At 47.7% G+C, this 21,707-nt stretch overlaps 1 protein-coding gene across 2 annotated transcripts in view; it reads left to right on the plus strand.

Annotated features, from left to right (window-relative positions):
* Trap1 (TNF receptor associated protein 1) overlaps window positions 1-19,328 on the plus strand; it is a 137,447-nt gene extending 118,119 nt beyond the window's left edge. For both annotated transcript variants that reach the window (XM_075698249.1, XM_075698248.1), the window contains one exon: window positions 18,127-19,328. In XM_075698249.1, the coding sequence (XP_075554364.1) occupies window positions 18,127-18,453 (327 nt within the window). In that variant the 3' untranslated portion in view covers window positions 18,454-19,328. The remainder of the gene's footprint in view (window positions 1-18,126) is intronic.
* The last annotated feature ends 2,379 nt before the right edge of the window (window positions 19,329-21,707 follow it).

Here is a 21,707-nt window from a genome sequence, read left to right on the forward strand (position 1 = left end):
TTTTAGCAATTGCATTGAATAGAATGGGAAGGATTCTAAAAAAAAACGGTGCCTTCTCAACCACTTTCTAGGGCGAAACGTAAAACATCCCCCAGAAAATATAATATACAATTATGTTGTGTACACTACACCCGAAAGTATCTGTAATGCTTTCAGTGCCTATTTTTCATCTCGCATTAAAGGAGTACTGACACAAAAATTTGAAGTCTAGATAACTTGTGAGATCGATTTAGTTGGTCACACACACATCGTCTATAATATATCAGCGGCGAATATTGCTTAGAACATCATTAAAATCAATATTAAAGTATGTGCGCGCAGCCAACCACAAAACAGAGCACCTCGCGACATTGACATCAACCGGGATTGTAAATAGCCAAGAAAATGCTACGTCATGTGGCTACGTCACGAATTTTCGTTGGCTGCCATGCGGCTTAAATGTGCCCTTCTCCTCCGTTGTTGCTTATTCTAGCTGTTGTAGTGAGACGCTCTCCGTGTCGCTACAGCTGCAGTTTTTGTCGTGTCCGTCGGGATATTTCCCACACAATGAGCTTGACTGCGCTGCCGCAACGTTCAACGCCGATTTGTTGTGTGTCTTAACATTGATTGTGGCCGATGCGAGGGTTTTGTTGAGGTTCGTCCTCGCCATCGCCGGCTGCAATATCTGAGTCGCTGATTGGCCATGTCTAAAGCGCGAGACACATGGCGCGATTTTCCGTGCGATCTGTAGTACGGCGCGTCGTGTGGGACTTGCCGCATGCGGCGATTCGGGACGCATGGTACGAATGAGCGAGCGGCGGCCCAGAACCGGTGCCCCTGTGTGGAAGTTCGGAATGCTGCGTAACTTCGAACAAACAGTGAAAGCAACTGTATTTGCACAGCTATCTTGTTTGAAACAAACGATGACAATATAAACAAGTCTATGCGAGCACTGTAGACGTGTTTCCACAAGGCCGCGTTAGCAGTATCGGATCCGTTGACAGCCATCGATGGCCAAAAGCCGGCAGGCATAGCTCGCTGGGCCATCGAATCCGACACCGGTTGCGCTTGTGACACGATCGCTTGCAGCTCGTATAACGAACCGCGTATGTTAGTCGGCACAATGTGTACACAGTTCTGTCACACTTAAATTGAAGCACGTTTGATTTCATTGGCGCCGACAGAAGCGAACGAGTATGCCAAGCGAGCTTGCGATCGCTGGGAAACGATGTAGGCCTAGCCCGCCGGCCGTCTATCCGGGGCCGAGGGTCCTTGCGATGCGTCCGCAGCTCGTAATAAAGTGCCTAAATTCGTCAGCACAATCAATGCCTGAACATTTATGTTTCTCTTAAGTGAAAATACGGTTAGTTTTCCGGGTGCCGTTAGTAGCGATGAGTAAACAGGCCAGTCAGGCGAGCCGCTTCGTATGCAGACGATTGCTGGCGCATCTGCGCTTACCGCGCCCGAGTAGAAATCACGCCAACAATTTACTATTTCGCACAACGTTTTATAACTCACGCTCTTTCGAGGTCACTTTATTCTAGAAGTTATTTCGTCTCAGAAACAAATTGTAGCCCATTTATGCGCTGCCATCAGCGGCGAAAGAGGTCCGCGTTACGACCAGGGAGAGAAATAAAAAAATTACCGACGATTACGTTACTTCCTAATGCGAAATTTGAGCGCAGCAAATAAGCTGTTTCACCTTTTCGATAGATTGAGGCAAAGAAATCGAGCAACACATGTATGCGCTATCACAGAATTTTTTTTTTATTTTTCACACGTATTCCTTTAACAAAGACTCCACTAGGTAAGCTTCTGCTTCGGCGGCACGCACCTCTGGATTCTGACGGCGACGGTGCTGGGCCTCTGCTCTGGCAGCTCGTTTAGCAGCAGCAGCAGACGGAGGACTTCCATCGGTCGTCTCGCTCATGGCTCAGAAAGAACTGGCAGATAATTTCGCAGTGGCAAACGGCAGCGGCAATTTTGGCTCGGGCGGTGCACATATACAGATCCGCCGCCACCGATCTGGCTCTCTGATTGCCACCGCACAGGGCGAACGGCAGCGGCAATTTCGGCTCGGGCGGGGCACATATACAGATCCGCCGCCACCGATCTGGCTCTCTGATTGCATTGGAGGGGTTGCATTGATTGATTCATGCAGGGGTTGCATTGGAGGAGGAGCGAAGAAAGGAATTAAGTTCGAGCCGGCGCTTTGACAACCGGAGACTCGCAGGAAGAGGGGGGAGGGGGGCGGCGTGTACACCCAGCGGCAAACGATGGGGGCAGAAGCGCGCGCAGCAAGCGGACAACACGATAAAGGGAGGAGGGAAGAGATAGCAGCGACTGACTGATGCCGCTGACGCCGATAGTGAGTCAACCCCAGCTGCGGAGTTGGTTTCAGGGACAACGCCGCCGATGCCGACACAAACAATATGATACCCTCGCTTCCGCAGCGCTAAGAACCAGGTCTAGCCGTGGGAAGGTGGTCACGTATTCGTCGACGTGCCGGGGCCTACGTGAAATAACCGGCGCGTCGGCAACTGAAGAGCACCCTATCCGCCACACAAGAACAGGGGGGGGGGGGGGGACCGTTTCCTCCTCTTTCTGCATGGCGGCGACGGTGTTCTATGCAGTCACATTATCTTGACTCTCTAGCGGCGTCAGCGGCATCCAGCGGTATCAGTCGGTCGCTGCTAGCGCTGGGGGGATGAAAGGGGGGCGGAGCTGGTTACGAGGCCGACGACGACTCGAAACCCAGGAACGGACGCCAAAGAGCTGCGCTCTAAAAAACAGACGTGATCGGAGCGGTGAGGCGCCCGCTCGCCGGCCCCGCCCCGCCGGGTTTACTACGTGGCCATGACCTTCACGCTACCGGCGCTGTCATTGGCTGCGGTCGTCCGACCGATGCGGCAGTCGCGCGACAATATTCAGCAAGTTGGTCGCGCACGCTGGCTGCGCGTCAGAGCATACGTCATGGCTTTTTGCGAACACTTGACCACTTTGTTTACATTCCCCTTTGTCCCGTCTCGTTGCTCCCTGGAACCGAAACTTCGACTGGTCGCTACAAAAAATACTGCAAATAATTACCTGTCGCGCTCTAAAGTAAATGAGGTTTCGTGCCGTGATTACTGGGTCATTAACTACTTATTAAAGCAGAAAAAAACCACATGGATTTTTTTTGTCAGTACTCCTTTAGCTGGTCAGGATTTTGATGCAACGTACATTCCATGTACAAATACTTCTTTTTACCTTTACCCTACACATGAGCTTGAGGTGGCTTCAGTTATTTCTAATTTGCGAAACATAGCCTCTGGAATTGACAATGTTTCGGCCAGGTCAAAGTTGTAACTGACATCGTGTCACCTGTTCTCACGCATATATCGTCAATACTATATTTGTCATGGGTGTGTTTCCGGAACGGATTAAAACTGCCAAGGTGCTGCCACTTTACAAGTCAAAGGACAAGTATAGAATAGAAAACTACCGTCCAATTTCAGTGCTACCGTTCTTCAGCAAAGTACCCGAAAAAATATTTGCGAGGCGCCTTAATGACTACTTACACAGCCACAACCTTCTTTCTTTGCACCAATTTGCTTTTAGAAGTAGCTTTTCCGCACAAACTGTAGTCTCAACATTTAGACTTAATTAGAAAATCAATGGACAGTGGTTATCTAGTCGTTGAATTGTTCACAGATTTTGCGAAACCTTTTGATTCTCTCAGTCATTTTATATTCAGCGATAAATTGCTTCGCTACAGAATTAATGGAATACCTTTGACATTAATTTGCAGTTACTTAGAAAATCGGCAACAAATTGTTCAACTAGGTGATTATCAGTCCAATAGCACCCTTATTAACCTTGGCGTTTCCCAGGGATCCATACTTGGAGCTTTATTTTGTAACTCTATATAAATGACTTGCCTTCACAGCTTGTGTGTTACCCGATTACTCTATGCAGACGATACTAAGCTTATAATAGCTGATCACGAGGAATGCAGCCTAATTAATAAGCTTAACTCTGAATTCCAAATTTTGCACCGTTGGTGTACACTGAATGCCCTTCACCTTAACCCAACGAAGAATGTTTTTATCTTATTTCACTCTGAAAAAAGAAAACGACTATTCATCCAGATGTCGTTTACAATAACCATCCGATAAAACAATCTAGTGATACAAAATTTCTTGTTGTTATTATCGATAATCATTTAAAATTCCGCTTTCATGTGTGTTCTGTAGTTTCATAAGGTTTCATATTGCTTGCATGTGCTGTTGAAATGTCGAAACTATTTCCCTTCCCACATACTTATCATTCCTTATTATGGCTTTGTTCACTCCCACATTAATTACTGCTTAGTGATCTGGGGTTGCACCTACAAAACTCACCTGTCACCGGTGTTTACACTTCAAAAAGAGCTCTTCGCATTATAACACCCCACAATATGCATATTAAGAGTGCAGATTTATTTAAAACCTTGAACATCCTGAACATTTACGATTCGGCAACATACAACATTGCCTCCATCGTGCATAAAATGTTAATGAAAAACTAGCCTTGACAACAGTCTCGCTCCATCCCTCACTTCTCAATGTTGGGACCGCATCTTGCTGTAGTTCTTTTGCCTAAGGTATATACTAATTACGGTTGCTCTGCACTAGAGTTTACAGGCACCTCAGTTTAGAATAGGCTTGATAGTGACCTAAGCACTCACTTATTGACAATGCGTAACACTGCGCATGCTTGCACATGTCCTCACTTTTCTTTTTATTCTTTTCTTTTCTTGTGCCGATGTTTTCGATGATGTAAAAAAAGATAGTTGTTAGAAAAATGTCTCATTTGTGAAATTTTCCCCACTACTGTATTTTCTTGTTTACTAATTCCAGCTATATCAGTTTTATGGGATTTTACAGTATAAAAAAAAGACACCTGCCATAGAAGTGTTTTTTTCCTAATAACAATGCGTAAGGACCCTTTAACAAATTTTTCGGGTCCCAAAAATGTGTACTTTGCAATTGTATATGTTAATTATGTAAAACTTTCAAACTTGACCATTACCCTCTCGACGTGATCCTTGGCCTTGATTTTTTTTCTGTCCGCTTAGCTATAATTGACTGCTCGGCTGCTGTAGTCAAACTTGATTTTCCTGATGTTACCGACTTTACCGACTCCGTACCGATCCAGCTCTGTTGCGTCGACTTTGTTCGTCTATCTCCACAGGCACTGACCTGTATCACTGCTGTGCCCAACCCATGTGTACCGGATGGTGACTATGTCGTGACTCCATGTGTCAGTGCCTTACTTTCGCATCGTGTGTCGTTTCCTCACACCGTAGTGACCGTATCGGCTAACAAAACTTACCTCCGGCTCCTGAATTTCGGATTCTGCCCTCAGGTACTACCCAAAGGGATCTCTCTCGCTACACTGTCGCCGTCGCACAAGTATGACCTTTCTTCCCTCTCGCCTCTTCCATCTGCCTCCAACTCTTCGCCGCCAGTAATTCTCATTGCGCCACGTCACCTCCAGCACACGACATTACTAAAATGATAGCCCTGGACCTTACCCCCACACAAACCGACAATCTTCGTCATCTGCTCACATCTTATTCCGACACTTTTTACCTTGACAATCAGCCTTTGGGACAAACCTCCCTAGTTCAGCATCGTTTACATAGCAGCGATGCACCGCCTATACAAAGACAGGCCTTATCGCGCGTCACATGCCGAGCGCCGGGTAATAGAATAAGAGGTTCATAAGATGCTTACCAAGGGCATTATTAAACCATCGTCGAGCCCGTGGGCTTCTCCTGTTGTCTTGGTAAAAAAGGACAACACCTGGCGATCCCGCATAGATTACCGCCATCTAAACAAAATAACAAAGAAGGATGCCTATCCACAGCCACGCATAGACGAGGCATTGGATTGCCTACACAGTGCGACATATTTTTGATTGCTAGACCTGCGCTCTGGTTACTGGCAGATTGCTGTCGATGACATGGACAATGAGAAGACCGCATTTGTTACGCCAGATAGTATTTATCAGTTTCGAGTCATGCCATTCAGCGTGTGCAACGCTCCAGCCACCTTCGAGCGCATGACAAACATGCTCTTGCACAGCTTTAAGTGGTCTATATGCCTTTGTTACTTCGACGACGTCATTGTGTTCTCGCCGACCTTCGCTACACACCTTGAATGCCTTTCGTCTATTCTTTCCGTCTTCCATTCTGCTTGGCTACAGTTAAATTCTTCGATGTGCCATGTTCGTCACCGCCAAATTACTATCCTCGCTCATCTCGTCTACGCACCTGGCGTCCGCCCCGATCCCGCAAAAGTTCTTGTTCTCGATTTTCCTGTGCCGACCTGTGCCAAAGACGTCCGCAGCTATGTAGGCTTATGCTCTTATTTTCGTCGATTTGTGAGAAATTTTGCGTACATTGCTCGGCCTCTGACTGAACTTCTGAAAAAAAGGAGCCTCCTTTTCATGGAGTCCTGACCAAGCTGCCACCTTACAACGCCTTACCACCCTGCTCACTACTCCGCCAATTCTTGCTCACTTCAACCCATCTGCCCTAGCAGAGGCACGTACAGATGCTAGTGGCTATGGAATTGGCGCGGTTTTAGCTCGGTGTCAACGTGGGCGTGACAAAGTTATTGCGTACGCAAGTTGCCTGCTTTCAGATGCTGAACGCAATTACTCCATTACAGAGCGCAAGTGCCTCGCACACGTATGGGCAGTGAGCAAATTCCGGCCATACTTATATGGTCGACCTTTCACTGTTACCGCTGACTATTACGCTTTCTGTTGGCTCTTGACATTTAAGGATCCAATGGGTGATCTACGTCGCTGGGCACTACGTCTTCAAGAATTCACCTACACAGTAGCGTACAAGTCCGGTAAGCTACACCAGGATGCCAATTGTTTGTCTCGGCACCCTGTCAATGCTCCAGACTCCAGTGATGCAACTGCTGGAATATTCATGCTCTCCGCCTTCCACCACATCAGCGAGGAGCAAGCACGTGATACATGCCTGCGCGACCTTATCAGCCACCTCCATTCTGACCCATCAGACCCTCGTTTAGCTTGTCCCTCGTTTTGGACGGCATCTTATACTGCCAAAATATGCGCACAGAAGGACATGAACTGCTGATAGTCATTCCTTCTCATCTCCAGTCAACTGTACTCGCACAACTCCATGATGTCCCCACCGCTGGCCAGCTAGGTGTTTCCAAGACCTACGACCGTGTCCGGCGACAATTTTTCTAGCCTGGACTACCATACCGTGCGACCTTATGTCGCTGCTTGCGAGCCATGCCAACGTCATAAGAAGCCTGCTTTGCTTCTGGCTCGAGCCCTCCAGCCATTTGATATACCCACTGTGATGTGTGCAGAGAGCGACACGGTGCGGTGGTCGGAGAGGACAAGAAGCAGACAAGTAGTGCGCGCGCCGAGGCAAATTCCGTGCTGGATGGAAAACGACAACGTCGAAGAGCTTCCCGCATGTGAACACACGGCGCAAGAAAAGAAACTAAAAGACAAAAAGCCAATCCAGCCAGAAAAAGCTATGGAGCTTCAAGCAGCCAATGAGCAAAGGACAAATCGGCCAGAGTGGCAGACAAGCGAGGCACGCTGGAAAAAGGGGGAGAGAGTTCCAGGAAGCGACACCAGGAGAAGGTCTGCTACCGCACCGAGAGTTGAAGGCAGGCCGTCGGGTTCCAGACCTGAGCCACCAGGACTTCACCCGACCGGGTCCTTCTGCCAACCCGTTGCTATGCGTCGCCACTCTACCTGATTGTGAACTGCTGCCCAAGGCCGGCGAGCTTCTGCGTCCGTGGGCAGAACTAGAGCAGTCGGGCTACGGGCCCGAGTTCTACGCCCAGCTGCCTGGCCAGAAAGCCGCCGCCATCTGCTCGTGCCGCCAAGCCGCCTGCTTTCCCTCTCCAAGCCAGGGCTGCCGCGCTCTGGTCACCCGGTCAACGGTCCAACACCCCGACCTTTGGTGAGACTAACACCACTTCTCTCGTCATCTTGTCTCCGCTTCTCCACTTCGCGACTACTATGTGCCCTCACAGTCGTGGTCAGCCCGGACTCGCGTACTGTTAATACCATCCTAGCCCTAAGTGCGTCTCTTGCCGTGATGTGCGTGATGTGTTTTTGAGTGTTTATTTTATGGTTTTTTTATCCTCATTCTAGCTTTATTAGAAGTTTGTGTGTGTATTTTTGAAACAAACGGCTTTGTCCTCAATCGGGTTCTTGGAGGCTCTGCCTCAGAGAACTGTCTGAACCTTTAAACAAAAGAACCTGCATCACACCCACCAAACCGTTTTATTGTGTTGGCCTTGACCTGTCGGGCCCTTCGCCTACCTCCAGAGCTGGAACTAAGTACATCGCCGCTGCAACGGATTATTCAACCCTCTATGCTGTCACACAAGCCATTCAGACCAGTTGTGCTACCGACATCGGAGACATCCTGCTCCAAGATGTCATCTTACACCACGGAGCTCCTCGCCAGCATGTCACAGACAGGGGCCACTACTTTTTATCTCGCGTTATTTAAAATATACTCCACTCTTGTGCCATGAAACACAAGTTCACGACAGCATACCACCCTCAAATGAACGGCCTCACTGAATGCCTGAACCGAACACTTACAGATAGGCTCTCTATCTATGCCTCCTCAGATCATCGTGACAGACGCCATGCTCCACCGAGACTCCACATCGTGACTTAGACGCCATCCATTCGTGACGTTTGCATACAACTGGTCACGTCACGACACCACTCTCTACTCCCTCTTCTAGCTCTTCTTTGGTCATGACCCGAAATTGCCTTTCAACCCGCTCCTGCCAACTACTCTTGAGTCCCCGTTTGAGTACGCTTGCGAGGCTATAGCTACAGCCGCCCAGGCACGCCAGATTGCCCACCGTCGCCTTTCTGAGTCGCAGGCAAGACAGGAGTCCCTTTATGACAACCGTCATCGTAATGTCCAGTTCTCTGCCGGTGACCTCGTCCTCCTTTGGACTCCTTCATGGCATGTGGGCCTATCAGAAAAACTGCTCTCCCAGTACTCTGGCCCATACCCTGTCGTCCGACGGCTCAGTGATGTGACTTATGAAGTAGCTCCAGCCGATGTTTCCCCGTCATCCACATCAACTGATATCATCCACGTCACAAGCCGTATCATGTGGCCACCACCTAGAAGGTGCTGGTTCGCCACCGGGGGCTATGTCGGAGTCTTCTTCAACATTGCCCAAATGTTCTCGATGGGGTTAAGATCAGCCCCGTTAGGCGGCCACGGAAGCTGACGCACGGCGTAGCTCTCCAGAAGTGCACTCACAGCGCGGGCTTTGTGCACAGGGCTGCGGTCGTGCTGGAACATGTAGCACCCGTCCCGGAATGGCCCGTCCAGAACGTATGGAATCAAGTGCTTGACGAGGAGTTCGCAGTACTTCGACCCAGTGAACGAGCCCTCAATCCGCACGAGTGGGCCAAGGCCGTCCTTACTGATGGCGCCCCAAACACTAACCGAGCAGCGGCCGCTGCTGAGCACGCTGTGGATGTGGCCGGTGTCATATCTGGGCATATGAGAGAGCAGTCATTAACATATGTCGGGTACAAAACTTAACGCGCAGCCACCTCACTCTGCTGTAGAAAAGAAAATAATGAAGGCTTAAATCATACCCTGTCTAACATTCAGCTCGCTGATATGCAATGACGCAAAAGAAACACTTCGTAGTCAATACTGCGCCTACGTGTAGTCATGCAGTAAGACGAGAAATGAGGCTGTACAGCATTCTTAAGGCTAGTATGCGTTGCAAACAATCCCTATTTTTTAGCACTGACTAGCTATGCAAACTGTACCCGCAACTTCCCTCAGCTTCAAGGATGACAGGTCGTACCTGCTGTTCAACGGACGCCACAGACGCTGCTGTTGGTCCCAGCGTGTGCTGAACGTTGACTCATCCGTGAAGATGACCTCCCGCCACTCCTCTGCAGTCCATAGCTCGAACGCTCGGGCAAAATTCAGTCGCTCTTCCCTCTGCTTCGTCGTCAGGTGCGGCTTCTGAGCGGCAAAGCAGTTCATGAGACCTGCCTCTCGCAGTCTGCTCCTGATAGTCTCGCTGCAGCAACTGAGGTCCAGTGCGTCGCGAATTTCCCTGGCGTTCAGAAAGGGGTCAACAACAGCGGCAGCAACTATCTGTTGGTCCTCTTCCAACGTTGTAAGCCTTGGCCGCCCACTGCGCTGAGCATCAGCAATTCTGCCGTATTCATCCCTATAGGCTTGAATAATGCGGTTCACCGATGTTCTGCTCCTCCTAGTGCGGCGGCAGATTTCACGCTGAGGGACACGTTCTATGCTAAGCCGCACGATGCGCCTTCTCTCCTCGATCGGCACCCGGGATGGCATTTTTGCGACGAAACGAATGCGACCGTTCTCGTTTTTAAACATTTCCTAGTCTTCCAGTGTCCAATGGCTGGACACAACCATATCTGAATAGCAGCGCGCACTACAAAGCGCGTCGCCGACACCGTTCCAGAGAATAAAAAGGAAATATTGAACGCCGGTGTCCTATTGGCCCCTTTGCTGTGGCACCGCGGATCAGCTTTGGCATGCCGTGAAGGAAGAGTGGGAAGCACTACGCGGACGTCCGGAGCTAGTGGCCGCGCTCTATGACTCGATGCCAAGGCGAGTAGGCCAAGTCATCGCAGTCGACGGCGAATTTTCATCCCATTGAGGACCTCTTCAACGCATGGAACCCCAATTTTTATTTTCTTCCGTGAATAAACTTTCACGAGCGACTTGTCTTTCCGATTAGTCTTTCCAATCATCTCTTTCTGACGGTACTTTTATAAGGAAAGTTTCATAACGGACTGTGTATTGTAGTAGCGAATTAAAGCAGTGTGAAGAGGCGCACTGCTATAGTTACTAAACCCACTGCTGGAGACAATGCCGGAAAAGTAATATCGACAGAGAACCCGCGCCGGCAGTAAAGCTTGGCACCTGCAAGCGCGCGTCACCGTAGCCGCCGTTGCGGCTGCTTTCGTTGTGTTGTCTAAAATCGAACAGCGGTGGACGCCAGCGAAATGCACTCATATGAGAGGTATGGTGAATATAAGCAAAACAACATTAAGAACGAGTCTTCGTTCCTTCTCAGTGGCGCGGTTTGACGCCCCGCGGCCGTCCACTACTAGAGTTACTGTATATGCTACCACAGGTAGCAGAGTTGCGCGTCTGTTTTATCACACCGCTAGCGCTTCTATTGGCAGAGCGTCATCACGTGGTAGTCAAGCAACCGTGCATTGCGGAGAAGCAGATGCTCGGGCCAATTTTTGTATTTCCCGACGCCGCCGCTGCAGCGAACTGGATTGACACAAGTTATCGCCAGTCAAATTCAAAGCGAATCCGGCCGACCTTGGCGTTCGCTGTTCGCGTGCGGGCTAGCTGCGGAGAGATAGCTATATAGCTATGTCAGTGTAGCTATGTCAATCCTGTGAGAGAAAAACCTTCACTACGCTCCCACAGAAGGTTACTTTTGGAATCCCTGCAGTGAAAAGGCACATAATGAAGTGGTACTTGGAGGTGTGGCTGATATCCAGTGCCAGGTGGGTACGTTTCTACAGCAAGTCTAATGGGGTACCAGTGTCGAAATACTAATGGTTGGTCATTGATTCACCAGTAATGTTTTAGACTGCCTACACGTTGAGAGCTTTGGCACATAAGCAGGTATCTCTAATGCACAACCGAGTACCCATTATCCAGTGTTCAGTGCAGTGCCGGATTATGGGCCCACTGCCGCGCGCTGGATGCTGGGCAGGCACGGCGTACACCGAAGCACTGAGTACTGGTGCGAAAAATAACTCTAGCGCGTTAAATACGCGGTGCCTGGACACTATATATTTTGTTGGAATACAAAAAGCAACAGAGAGCGATTTGGTGCAATAAAAGAAAAGCTCCGACCAGGATTCGATCGTCGGACCTACAGATCCCAAGCCCGGTACTTTACCACTGCGCCACGCACACCAGGAGGAGAACATAAGTGGATAATATGCCATGTCAAGGATCGAGAAGCAGTTTTAGTTTCAGAGACGTCTCGCTCAGTCATGGTAGATGCGCTATCGCCCTGCATATAAAACTCACGCCTGTACCACAAAGAAAATTTTGCTGTCCGTATTCAGTAGCATGCTCGGAAGTGCCACAACATCTATTTTCACTTGCGACTGGCATTTTACCTTTGAAAAAAGTCCTAAATGAACCGCCGACCCGAGACGCTGTATGGGCTGTTACTACTGATTTGGATAGCTGTTTCTTGTTCTTCACGCGAAGGATATGCAACGTTTTCTTAGTTCAGTGATGCCTTTCAGTCGACACGTCTGTCAAGTCATATATCTTCGTCAGAGAAGCGCAGGCTAGTGCCGGGAGCCTTCCGCGACAGCACATATATATCTGTGTTTATGACGCGTCACATCGGCGCTCATCGCTACTTGTGCTGGCACTGTAAACATGAAAAAAATGGTTTATTTAAGAACACCGATGCGAAAGCTGAAATATAGAGTGATTTATCCGTGTTAGACTTCTTGATTCCTGAGCCTAGACGCGCCGAGAGCGTGCAGACCGACTCGGCGGATACGCTAGGCCGAAGCTTCGGTGGCGACCGATCTCGGCGCCTTTTTCTTGACGATCTTATGCAGTCAGCTGTTTCGATGCGCTTTGTTTGCGATTAGGCGGACAAGCAGTCCAAAAGCGATGCAAAACCACCACCGGTCGATAGGCGATACGGTAGGCATGCCGCCTGCAAAAACGGAGTGCGGCTTCGCCGCACAGATTTGGTTGCTTCCCAGGCAAGATGGCGGACCTACGCGCAACTCTGCTACCTGTGGTAGCATATACAGTAACTCTATCCACTACTGTTCGACAGCGCCATGTGCTAAACTACCGGCGATGCACAGTCCCCTTCGTCGCGACCGTCAGCAGCAGAGCAACCGAACGGCGCACTAGAAATTTATCAAGCGTGACAAGGATCCGTAAGAGAGAGAGGGCGAAGTCTGGCGTCACTCGGGGCACTCTCGCCGTCAGCGCACGGAGCGAGATAGCAGCGCCCCGGTGCGGCCCCGCAGCCGCTCCGGCCAGCGGTGCCGTGGTCCGTTTACTTTTTTGGCCGATAGTACAATGTCGTCCCTGTACATCAGTCCTGGTGATGACTGTTCAATCCATTCCCCTTGCTTGAAAAAAAGAAAGGTTGAAGCCAAGCCTACTCTCTAATTTGATCTCTAATCCTTGTAGATGCAACATAAACAACAGAGGTGACAGAGGACACCCCTGTATAAGCCCCCGCTGTATCTCATAGGCTGTTACGATAGACCTTTAGGGGTACGGACATGCAAAATTTTCCCAGCCGCTGCAGCTGCGGGGGTGGCATCCTTCAGAGAAGCGACCTTCGAATCCTCCCGGCCTGCTGCAACAAGTCGTTTAGGGATGCCTACAATGTGCTTCCTCAGACAGCCCAGCAGTGCCAGCGAGGCTAGCCACACTTGGCGGAAAGACTATTGTTAGTTGATTCGCTGTCGCTTTCACGTTCTACTTGGAGCAACCAAACTCCTGGAAAAGGGTGTTTCGCGGTGCTTTTTCAGGGGCCCCAGAGATCGTCACAGTCAATTGACAGACGCGGCAGCTGACTGCGGGGTCAGCTCTGAAATCAAGAGGTGCCTGCTCGGGTCAAGCTTATCAACACCTCTCTGTGATGTCCCACTCCCCTCGGTGTGTCCCGTGAAACCAAAGTGCGGAAGTGAGTGTGTGAACCATCCCCCTCAAAGGCGGGTCAACTCCAGTGTCTTTTGAAGGACGCTCCCATTGGTCGAACATTGAACGGCCGTTTTCCCTCACCCAGGGATCTAGGGAGGACAGAGTGTTTTTAAGCAGCCATTTTGCAGCTGCTCAGTGTGCATTCGCTTTCAGTCATGCTAGACTGATAAAATGTAACGTTCTCCACCCTTCATGTAGATATTGTAAATAAATCCCGTATTCCTCGTTCTCGATGAGAATAAGTCCCTCCCTTCAACAGCGTCCTTTGTGTGGATGAGTCTGACGACAGCATGGGCCAGCTACCATCTGTGTCATGCCCGACCCCAACTCTTACAAGGGTCAGATACCTTTTTTTCCCATTTTATAAACACCATGTTACTTTTACAGATATCTCTTAAATGATTAGTTACTCCATCTTCCACCTCTGGTGTGTCCCACAAATCCTCTTGGATTACACTGTCATAGGGGCCTGTGTTCCTTTTCTGCTATTGCAGTACACTATGTCAATGAGAACAGATTGTCCTCTAAGTTCCTTTGTTTCCGGAACCCATTTTGTAGCTCCCCCAGCAGCCCTGAAATCACCATGTCGTTTCTCTTGAACAAACTGCTCCACAACAAGGGTCAATAACACCGAACTCTTCAGCACTTCTGGCAAGTGGCCGGCGCACGCGCAGCCACTCCCTTCTGCGTCGCTGCTGTTGGCACTGCCAGGGCGTCGGCATTGAGAGTGTACTAGAATACAGTTGGGGCGGAGCCAAGCAGTGCAGTGCACCTTAGCTGAGATGCAAAACAATGAAAAGTAGGCTGGGGGTGCACGCTGCAGAGGATTTAGCAGGTGGGCGTCTCTGTCCCCAGGGCCTGTATGATGTAAAACTATTCCAATCTGCTTTTATACCTGTATGGGCGAGGCCTGAGCCATTTTGACCTATCAAAAGGGGCTAATGGCAGATTTGGAATAAAGACGGATTGGAATAGTTTTACGTTATACCAGAAAGTTAAGCATTGCTATTGGTGCCAGTGCTTTGGAATTGCCCTGGTCAATTATGTAAAAATTGCTTTAAAAATGGACGTAGTTTCACCCGAAAGGTGAAGCATTGACTACGATAGCAAATTAGCAGACAGCAGTACGAAGTAAAGATAATAGTTTTGTCGGTCGTAAAGCCTTGTAATCGTTCGCTTACTAACTAAATTAACAAACATGGTGTCACATGTATGTAAGTCAACATGAACACATCTCACTCGATCACCGCGCGCACTCGCTGTCAAAAACGCTGGAGTGATGAAGCACAGCAGCAGTAGCAGGCAAAATGACTTTCGTGGTGCCTCTCGCTTCAGTGCGAACTAAGCGGCGAAAACACACAGCGCAAACGGAGATGTCACCGCTCGACGCATGCACTCTGTCCCCATTGCTGATAGTTTTCACGATAGGGCCCGCAGGGCCACGCCATACGCAGCAGCCGCCGGAGTAGAACCCCCCCCTCCTCTCCTCCACCAGTGCCTTGCACACGGTGGAAGACAGCACGCTTTCTTTCTGCTTTCCTCCCTTGCACATACGAAAGATTGAGCCACCATCATCAACTCATCCTCACACGCTTTCACTCGCACATGCAGCATATGGCGCGAAGTGATGATGTTATCAATCTTCTACTTTATACGGAAAATCACGGCGATGCTGACGCCGCTGGCGTAGATGTGCCTGGAGTGTCCATATAATTGCTATCGCAATAATAAACCACAGTAGTTCCTAACTCTGACTTCTCTGTACAGTCTGTTGAAGCACATTTCCAGGCAATTCACTCGCACTGTTGAGACATAAAGAAAAATGTATTTATAGCTGTGGTGTTGGGCTGTTAAGCATGAGGTCAGGGCGGCCGCATCTCGATGCAGAAGAAATGTGAAGACACCCGTGTACTTAGATTTAGGTGCACATTAAAGAACTCCAGGCGGTCCAAAATTGCGGAGTCCCCCACTATGGCGCGCCTCATAATCAGGTCATGGTTTTGGCATGTAATACCCCATAACTTAATTTATTTATTTGTAAATGTATTTATAAAATATGTCTTAGGCTACTCTTTGAAATGTTAAACTCACTATTGCAGAATCCATGTTTTTGTTATTGATATCACTATTTAAAAATCTACAGCACTATTACCAAGTTTGCATTTTCTAGACCGTATCATTATCAAATCTGCTTCAAAATTCAGCTTAAGAAAGTTGCAGTGCAGCGCTTGTGTTGGTTTATTCTGTTTCGTCATGGTTTCAAAGTGTGCTGCCATATTCTATTATTCCACCAAAATTGAGATTGGCCTGCTCCAAAGTGCTCCAAAATGCAATTTTGTCTGCTCCAAAGTGCTCCAACAAGCATTTTTACTTGCGCCGAAAATTGCCCCAAAATGACTTTTGGCTGTACCGCCCCTGGAGTGCGTTTCTCTTCTCTCTGGTGCACTCTTTATAGTTGCACAACATAGCGACGCAGGCTGTTGAAACACCTGCTAATATTAGGTAAAGTGCATGTGAATGTCACCGTGAATAATTTCAAGCTATGACGCAATGAGTAGTTGTTCTAGTTGTCGTTCGCAGCTTCACTGTCCAGCAACTAGATGTCTGTCTGTAGTGACAAGTCAAAATATAGACTGACGAGGTCACATACATGGATTTAGAGTCCTGGGATTCAAACCCAGGACCTTTAATGTAGCCTTGTGCTACATTCGGGTAGATGGCAGTTTTTTTTTCCCTTTTCATCATACTTACTCCACCTTGTGGGCTTCTGCAGAACTGATTTGTCATATTCGGTATTCTTGTGCTTCGAATTGTTAATTCACCCTCACGCTGCGAACTGCTAACCTCTTGGTTAGCTCAAATGGTAGAGAGACTGCCCCGCAAAGACGGCGCCAGGTTCAAATCTTGGACCAGGACAAATTTTTCCTCAACTGTGAAGCATTCTTTGTGAGAAATCCGCGTGGGCTTCATTTGTAGCCTTGTACTATGTTCAAGTGGATGACAGTTTTTTCTTTTCACTTCCCATGAAGGTTGCATGGCTGCTCTAGGCACTTTACAGGTCTGTATAGAAATCCTCTGCTGCATTTACTATATCATAATAATGTATAGCGTAGCATACCATAACTATAACTTGGCAGATCAGTCTGCACAAATCTACAATCTAAAGTCTTCAGGATAGGGAAAATGGTCATAAACTTGCATAAAGCTACAAAGGAAGCGCATACATGTATTGGTTTCTCAACACAGAAATGTCTGCAGGCTTTGGTCATTGGAAAGGTGTTGGTCCCAGATGTAATCCCTAGACAAGGATGAATTTTGCTTCAGCTGTGGTTTCCTTTTTCTTCTTTTTTTCAGAGAGGCCTATGTGGGTCTTATTTGTAGCTGTAGTATCGTGCAGGTCTCTCATTGATCAGCATATCACACTTGTATGTTGCATACCCTAAATCTAATGAGGGGTCCCTGAAAAGAATCGGAGTTGTTGGAGTTCAGCGATTTTTGACCCTGGAACCCTGGTGTACATGTTTATATTGAAGTGCTTGGGACTTTGAAAATTGTTTGTTATACAGGTCACTTGGTATAGAGATTGCACACTACCGCTAACACTACAGCAGGCTAAGCGTGTTCAACAAGAGGAAACCTTTATTTAACATGAATTCAAGAGAGACTTAGTGAAATAGGTCACTAACTTTTTGTGCACATTTTGTATGGTATAATGTGCGACTGAATCCAACTTTATTGCACCTAGTTTCATGGCATGCCCTACACCAAAACACAGGAGCATGCAAGGTAATGGCATGCTAACCCATATTGTGGCAAGGGAAGCATGGTCAAAATTCTTGGTTTGTTTGCAGGCGCTTAAGTGTTTGCTTTAATGACACTTGCATCCTTTTTGCCCTTGATTGTCCTTGAAGACCTCTTCGGTTGCCTGTTGAGATTGCATCATCCTGTCTTTATTAAGTGTGTATTCTTTAACCACTGCACCTGCTGCAGTGTTACAAAAAGTGTATGAATTGAGAAATTCCTGGAGGCATTGCAGCAAGACTGTAATGCTCGTTGACATCAGCACGCTCATCAAGTGTGTCGCTAGCATTCCCGTTAGCGCTAGTACAGCTCAGTAGCGTTTCCAGAGGGAGAACTACTCGTAAAGCGACAAATGAGCCATCGGGGATGCCTAAGTTCCTTCAGTGTACAGGTAAATTTGTTGTAGTAGTTTTCGTTGTACAGTCATTCACAAAAATTGCAATATCTATGAAAGATGGGAATCCACCTGGGACATAATCAGTTCTTCGTTGTACAGGTAATTTTATTGGAGAGGCATTTGACTGTATGTGTGTAAGTGAATCCTTTCATCGCAGGTAAAAGTGACGCGACGGCTAGAAAAGCATCCATGCCTGGTGTCCGTAGAGGAGATGGCAGCAGCGCGGCACTTTGTGAAAACATCACTGCAAAGTTTCTCAGAAGAAGAGCGCTATCGCCTTCTGGAGCCCACACTGGAGATCAACCTGGAGCACCCAATCATTTCTAAGCTCGCTGCGCTTCGTACTGCAGAACCTGAGCTAGCCAAAAAACTTGCGAGGCAGGTTTTTGGCAATGCCATGCTCACAGCTGGTTTAATTGATGACCCGCGGAAGGTCACTTCAGAGCTAAATGATTTGCTCACTGCTCTCTTGGAGAAGCTCTGAGGCAAAAGCATGGTTATTAGTAGGGTTACCGAACTTTGCATTTAATGCTGGTTAATGGCAGTGCTGATATCGCTACCATTGTATGATGATTTGTTGGCATCATCTTATGGCATATTTGGGTGCTCATGTCATAGTGCTCTAGTAGCTTTATGTTCCCTTGCTGATAAGTTAGCAATATTATCACTGCTGTAGTTATTACTTTCATAATGCAGCTTTAAAGCTGTTTTTCACCGCCTTCATAGCACTTCCAGAGCACTCCCTAACGACCACCCAAATATGCCATAAGTTAGAATTCTGCACAGAGTTTTGCAAGAGAGTAGTAGCTCTTACGGGCAATATTTGTGGGCTGTAGGTTGCATCATCCCAACAATTCACAATGTCGCGTACCCAGAATGTGCTAGACTAACATAAATGAGACGCAGTATATTTTAATAGTATTGAACAAAACTGTTGTGATCCTTTACTCACACATCAGAGGTTGAACTGAATGAAGCAGTGCCAGACTGCCTTTCTTTTTTCCTTTTTTAGAGCTTTTAAGCACGATGTGATAAGCCAGTAATACAAACTGTTATAGAGTCTTAGGTAACACAAATGGTACGGTGGAATTGCAACATGCTGTTGATGTGAGCTGATATTGGAAATGCTTTATTATTTTGAGACAAATACAATCTTACCTTGAATGACTATTGAAGTAGAAATAATGCACTGCAAGAATGGCTCCTATTTCTTGTGTGAACAGGTGATTACATTCTATCAGAAAAATAATTATACTTCCTGGGTGTGATTTTGTGTACACATGGCATCATTGGCTTTTTCATGAGCATCATGCAAGTCAATAGTATGTTCCATTTAAAATAAAGTTGTTTATTTTGAAACTTGTCTGCGTCCATCCAGTCTATCTAGACCTTTCATTCATTTCACTAGAACATTTGCACCAGGATTATTACAATTAAAAAATTTGTACATAAACAAATGTTGCCAACTCAAACTCATAATTGCAAGACTTGGAAACATAGCTTTCAGAAACTGCTAAAAATCGCTCTGAATTCAGGCCATGATGGGCAATATGAGCACTGAGTACATAAATTGATGCAGAAAGGTTTAATGGGCCCAACTTTTCTTCTGCGAGTCCTTGTCCATTTGTGCACTGCAGCCCTAGATAATTAACATATCAATTCCTTGTGTTTGGAATATGGTTGACATAAATTCTATGGCCTGCACAGCATAAAATCAAGGAAATGGTGCTGAAGTTAGAGCTACCTTTCTTTTTTGTTAAGTAATACCATAAGAGCTAGATGTGACAAAACTATGTTAGTATGCATCACCAGAAATATTTTTCTGGGGGATTCTCCGCCAACTATGTCTCCTCCCCCTCGTTTTCCTTGCTCTCTCTACACACATATATATAGTAACTGGATTTTCGACTGACTGAAACTGTTGGGTAGATAAACCAAAGATAACCATGAAGTTGTGCTATCTCTCTTTATATATATATATATATATATATATATGCATGATTACAGGCATGAAAGTCTTATATGATTTGGGTATGTGCCGCCAGCACTAGCGAGATACAGGGCAAGAGAGGGGAGCAGACATTCGCCTAGCGATAACGGAACCTCGGCTTTCGCTCAGAACTGTCGGTTGCATCCCAATAAACCCTCTCTACACAGAGAGAAGTCCATAACAAAATGGTAAAGGTGCGGGATACAAATAGTTGCCGTATTAAGGAGTCGCACCGCTTGAACTTCGCCGGAGCCACCGTCTAGCTGGTCTCTCGCCAACAACAGTGATCAAGCCACAGAACGGAGTACTAGACCCGGAGCTAGTTGCAAACGCGCAAAGGTCAACGCCAGCTGCTGCCGCACACCATTACATGGAACCACGCTCGTTCGCAGAAAGAGCAGTAGAAAACGCGGACGAGTGGCTTACGCACTACAATCGGGTGACCCGATATAACCACTGGAACTCAGTCACGAACCTTGACAATGTCATCTTATTTTTAAGGGAAACTGCACTGATGTTTGTGAACGATGAAAACCCCCTTAACAACACGGGAACTCTTTGTTGAGGAGATCGAAAAACGTTTTGGCTACTCTAATGCAAAAAAAAAAACGTGCGGAGAGAACACTTGCCCAAAGAGCTCAAACTCCAACAGAAACATGCACTACCTATATAGAAGTACTCAAGTTGTACAAGATCATAAACCCGCGGATATCTGAGGAAGGCCAGTCGGACATCTTCTGAACAGCATCACAGAAGACATCTACAATTTTCTGATAGTTAGAGAAGACCTCACTTCCATCTCGGATGTCTTGCGTCACTGCCATACATTTGACATGTTGAAGACACATCGTATTGCGCCGAAATTTGGACGACTGGTAAATGTGACAACTGTTGCCAGAGTCGATACGAGTCCATCCACTGACCTTGCCTCAACTATTTGGAAAATAGTATGCGAAGAACTGCAGCGACAGAATGACTAGTGTGCAACACAGCTCAATTGCCGGCTGCGCACCCAGTATATCACTCGGCGCCCGCAGCACCATGCGCTACTTTGCCATTGTCTGTGTGTGTCAGGACGTCATTGTGGCTGGAACGACGTGGCCACATCCGGAGACGTATCTGTCAGAACAGCGATATGGGCAATGCTTTCACCCCAGCCTTGATGTACAGAGGCGGACAGCTTCTCTTCAGCATAGTGAGGTGCCATGCCCAGTTCAACCACCTCTGCCGGCTGAGCGCTTTGATTGACATTTCATCAAGCATCTTCTGCCCTTGTGCTACAACTGTGATATCGAGGGCCACATCGCCAGGTACTGCAACGTGGCGCCACAAGGTTGCCAGCCACTGAGGTACGACGACCGATCAACAACATCTTGCCACCAACGTGTTGATTGTGTGTACACATATCCATGCGATATGTCCAACGAGACCGTGGGAACGCTGCAAAACCATTTACCGACCTCCGATCGCATGACACCACCGCCTGCCCCTCGGGTCTCCCCGTCGCCTTCACCGGAAAACTAGTCAGCGTGGCCGTTGGAGGTGAGGCTGCTGAACAGTCTTCAATTATGACAGAAATACCTCCGCCAATTCACATGTTTAAAAATAAGGTTTGTGTACGTCTACACGCGTCTCAACAATGGCCTTAGTGGACAGTGGAGTGACTGTTTCCGTAATGAATTACGCGTTCAAATGCCTGCTAGGACGAAAAGTGCTGTTTCCATGGCACCGTGTCAATGTGTTTCGTG

The sequence above is a fragment of the Dermacentor variabilis genome, chromosome 7 (genome assembly GCF_050947875.1).
Source record: "Dermacentor variabilis isolate Ectoservices chromosome 7, ASM5094787v1, whole genome shotgun sequence".
Classification (NCBI taxonomy): domain Eukaryota; kingdom Metazoa; phylum Arthropoda; class Arachnida; order Ixodida; family Ixodidae; genus Dermacentor; species Dermacentor variabilis.